The 2,805-nt window shown below is 31.3% G+C and overlaps 1 protein-coding gene across 1 annotated transcript; it reads right to left on the bottom strand.

Moving 5' to 3' along the window:
• Positions 1-502: 502 nt before the first annotated feature.
• On the bottom strand, positions 503-1,885 carry LOC109799619 (DBH-like monooxygenase). The gene is made up of 3 exons (XM_020360215.3): positions 1,658-1,885; positions 1,418-1,574; positions 503-1,030 (listed from the first exon to the last, which is right to left on the bottom strand). The coding sequence occupies exons 1-3, from the start codon at positions 1,823-1,825 to the stop codon at positions 687-689; spliced, it is 669 nt and encodes a 222-aa protein (XP_020215804.1). The 5' UTR covers positions 1,826-1,885; the 3' UTR covers positions 503-686.
• Positions 1,886-2,805: the final 920 nt, after the last annotated feature.

The raw sequence follows: 2,805 nt of genomic DNA, 5'->3' as shown, positions 1-2,805 counted from the left end.
AATAATTATTTCAAAATCATAAAAGTTATATCTAAATTATGCAAATAACTAGTACTCAATCATAATTGTAGTTTGAAGTTGCAATTTCAGTTTAATTCTTGCACTAATAATTCTTTCAAAATCATAAAAGTTATATCTAAATTATGCAAAGGGTTAGTACATACAATTATAATCTTAAATCAGATATTTATTGTACTTTGATGTCTTTAAGTAGCAGTAATAATCCACTAGAATGGGAGTAGGGGTGAAGGATAATGGAGATGATATATGTAATAGCTGCATTTGGAAGTACTGTGAGGAGATAGTTGTTCAAAGTTAAATGGAATCAATAAATCTAAATATCAAAAACAAAAATATTGCTGATAATTATATTTTTTCCAAAGCCTAAAGTATCTTTGTTAATAATTTCAGTCAGAGTACCCTGTCATCCTCCATTCACACACTCAACAAAACACAGTTCATTATCCAATGATTCCTTTGCAGTAGAAACGCAATTCAGAGATAGCGACAAAAAAGGCATTATACACATTAATTCCTTTTCTTTGTTACACTACCACGAGAAGAGAGAGATTCCCATCCCGCAAAAGCAAACCCAAGTGGTTTAGTCTAGTCTAGTCTAGCGTCCTAAATAGGAGAAAAGCTCGCTTAACAGCAAAGAAAATAGTGGTATATATGATAAACAATTTTCAGCGGGTCCAAGTAATTGGAGTTGAGGTGGTGTGAGGAAGCTGGGGTAGCAAGCAGTGTTGCTGAAACCCCTCTGTTATTCCAGGGTACTGAATGGTTGATGTTGAAGTTTTGGCCTCATTTTCTTGTTCAATATCCATCATCATAGAAGCAGCACCTTCTCCTTCTTCTACTTCATCAGCTTCCATCAACTCAGCATTGGCGCTGTTGTCAGAATCATCAGCGTTAGAAAACTTGTAAGAAGGTGAGGGCACCCAAGGCACAAGAGCCAATTCATCATTATCTTTCTCACGTGATTGTGACCCTGTCACGTGATCACATTGTTTGGACCACAAAAATTGATCTGCAATGATCATTTGATTTATTATCAATTAGAACGCTATCGTTTAATTGCCAGGAATTGCAGGATGCTGATCTTAAAATTAAACAAAATGGCAAATAAATCCTAAATTAAGTATCGTCGTTCAATCTATAGTGATTTAGATACCTCCTAGAATCAATTATGACCTAAAATTCAAGGTGAAAAATCGAAAAAGATGAAGCATCTATTTGTTGTTTTGTTGTTCAATATATTTGACAGAATTAAAAATTAATCCAAAACACACAATTAGTCTCTAGCGTTACAATGAACGCTGTGGCACATTACATGCAGCTGCTAACGGATCGACGAATAACAGATTCACCGAATAAACAAGTTGATAAAGCTAAATTAAAGGAAGAGAAGACTTACTATTCCTAATTCCAGAGATGAGGTGAGGATCGAGGGTGAGAGAGTAAGAGGAAGGGGAATGAAGTAAGGGTTTGAAGAGCACGAGAGCTCTCTCCTCGTTAGGTAACGGTAACGGCGACGATTCCTCCTCTTCCACAATTGGCGGCAAATCGGCGTCCTGAAACGGTGAGAAACGGAATCGGTTAGTAAAGAAGGTTTGTTAGTTGTTGATGGCGAAGAATTGAGAGAGGAAGTACTAACGAGACGGCGAATCTTGGTGGCAGGTGAAGCGAGAGGGAAATCGTGGTTAACTTGGTCGACGGGTCCTTTCCTCTTCAAGAACTTGTGCAACGCCATAAGGAATCGAATGAAGGAAACGAAGAATGAGCGAGGAAGAAGAGGATGGTGAAGTTTGGGTGAAAAAGGCATGGAAGGAGTATTTATGGAGTGGGGTCTAGACTTTTCTGGAATTCTTCATTGCATTCCAAAACCTTCCACACCTGACACCACCTCACAATCCACGTGTCCTCATACTCCCTCATGCTATATCCACTTTCTTTCTTCCCTTTTTTATATTTTATTTTCATGTTTATAATATTTTTTTAGTCTTAGAATAAATTTATTTATTTATATTTTATTAATCTATATGATTTCATCATTTTGAATCGGTCCTTTTGAATAAAGATTAAAAATCAAATTATTTACATATTGAGAAGATAAAAAAAAAAAAGTTATTTGAAGACTAAAAGAAAACAATAAAGATTAAATAAAAACTAATTTACAACGATGGCTTTGAAAAAAATATATAAAAAAACATCTGATATATTACCGAGACTAAAAATATATTGTGATTTTTAGTAGTTTCTTTGAATAGAAAAACAATAGTATTGTATTTCTTATCTTATTCCATCATGTTAATGTAATATATATTTTTCATTTTAAGGTGATATAAGTATCATCTTTACCTTTTTTTTTTTTAATCCAAATGATAATAACAACCGGATAAGATAATATTTATATATATTATTAATGGAGAAATTTATATTTAAACATAAATTTCTATTTTTTTTGAGTTTTTTTTTATGAATTTTTCTTTATGAGAGTGGAGAAAGTTTATAAGAATTTTTATCTTCTTATTTAATTTGATTTTTATATATCATATGAAAAGGTTTAATGTAATTTTTAATAATTATTACAGCACTAAATAACATTATATTAAATATAAATTTTGTCGATTTAAATATTAAATTATAACTTCATATCATCTTGTATGTTTATATCAAATTTTCTTAAAATTAAACAAAAATTTAAAGATAATTAAAGAATTCATATTTTTATATATTTTGAAATAAATATATTGTGTTAATTTTGATTTATAAGAATGAGATATTAAATTCTTTCATTAATAT

The sequence above is a fragment of the Cajanus cajan genome, chromosome 2 (assembly GCF_000230855.2).
Source record: "Cajanus cajan strain Asha chromosome 2, NIPB_CcT2T_4, whole genome shotgun sequence".
NCBI lineage: Eukaryota > Viridiplantae > Streptophyta > Magnoliopsida > Fabales > Fabaceae > Cajanus > Cajanus cajan.
The sequence above is the reverse complement of the archived record's forward strand: the minus strand, read 5'-3'. Positions and strand labels throughout refer to the sequence as shown.

Excerpts from the sequence above, each read along its gene's own strand:
- LOC109799619 (XM_020360215.3), bottom strand. The coding sequence starts at position 1,825 with ATGCCTTTTTCACCCAAACTTCACCATCCTCTTCTTCCTCGCTCATTC. Across the intron at positions 1,575-1,657 it reads CCACCAAGATTCGCCGTCTC|GACGCCGATTTGCCGCCAAT; the intron begins GTTAGTACTTCC and ends TCACCGTTTCAG. Across the intron at positions 1,031-1,417 it reads CATCTCTGGAATTAGGAATA|ATCAATTTTTGTGGTCCAAA; the intron begins GTAAGTCTTCTC and ends TGATCATTGCAG.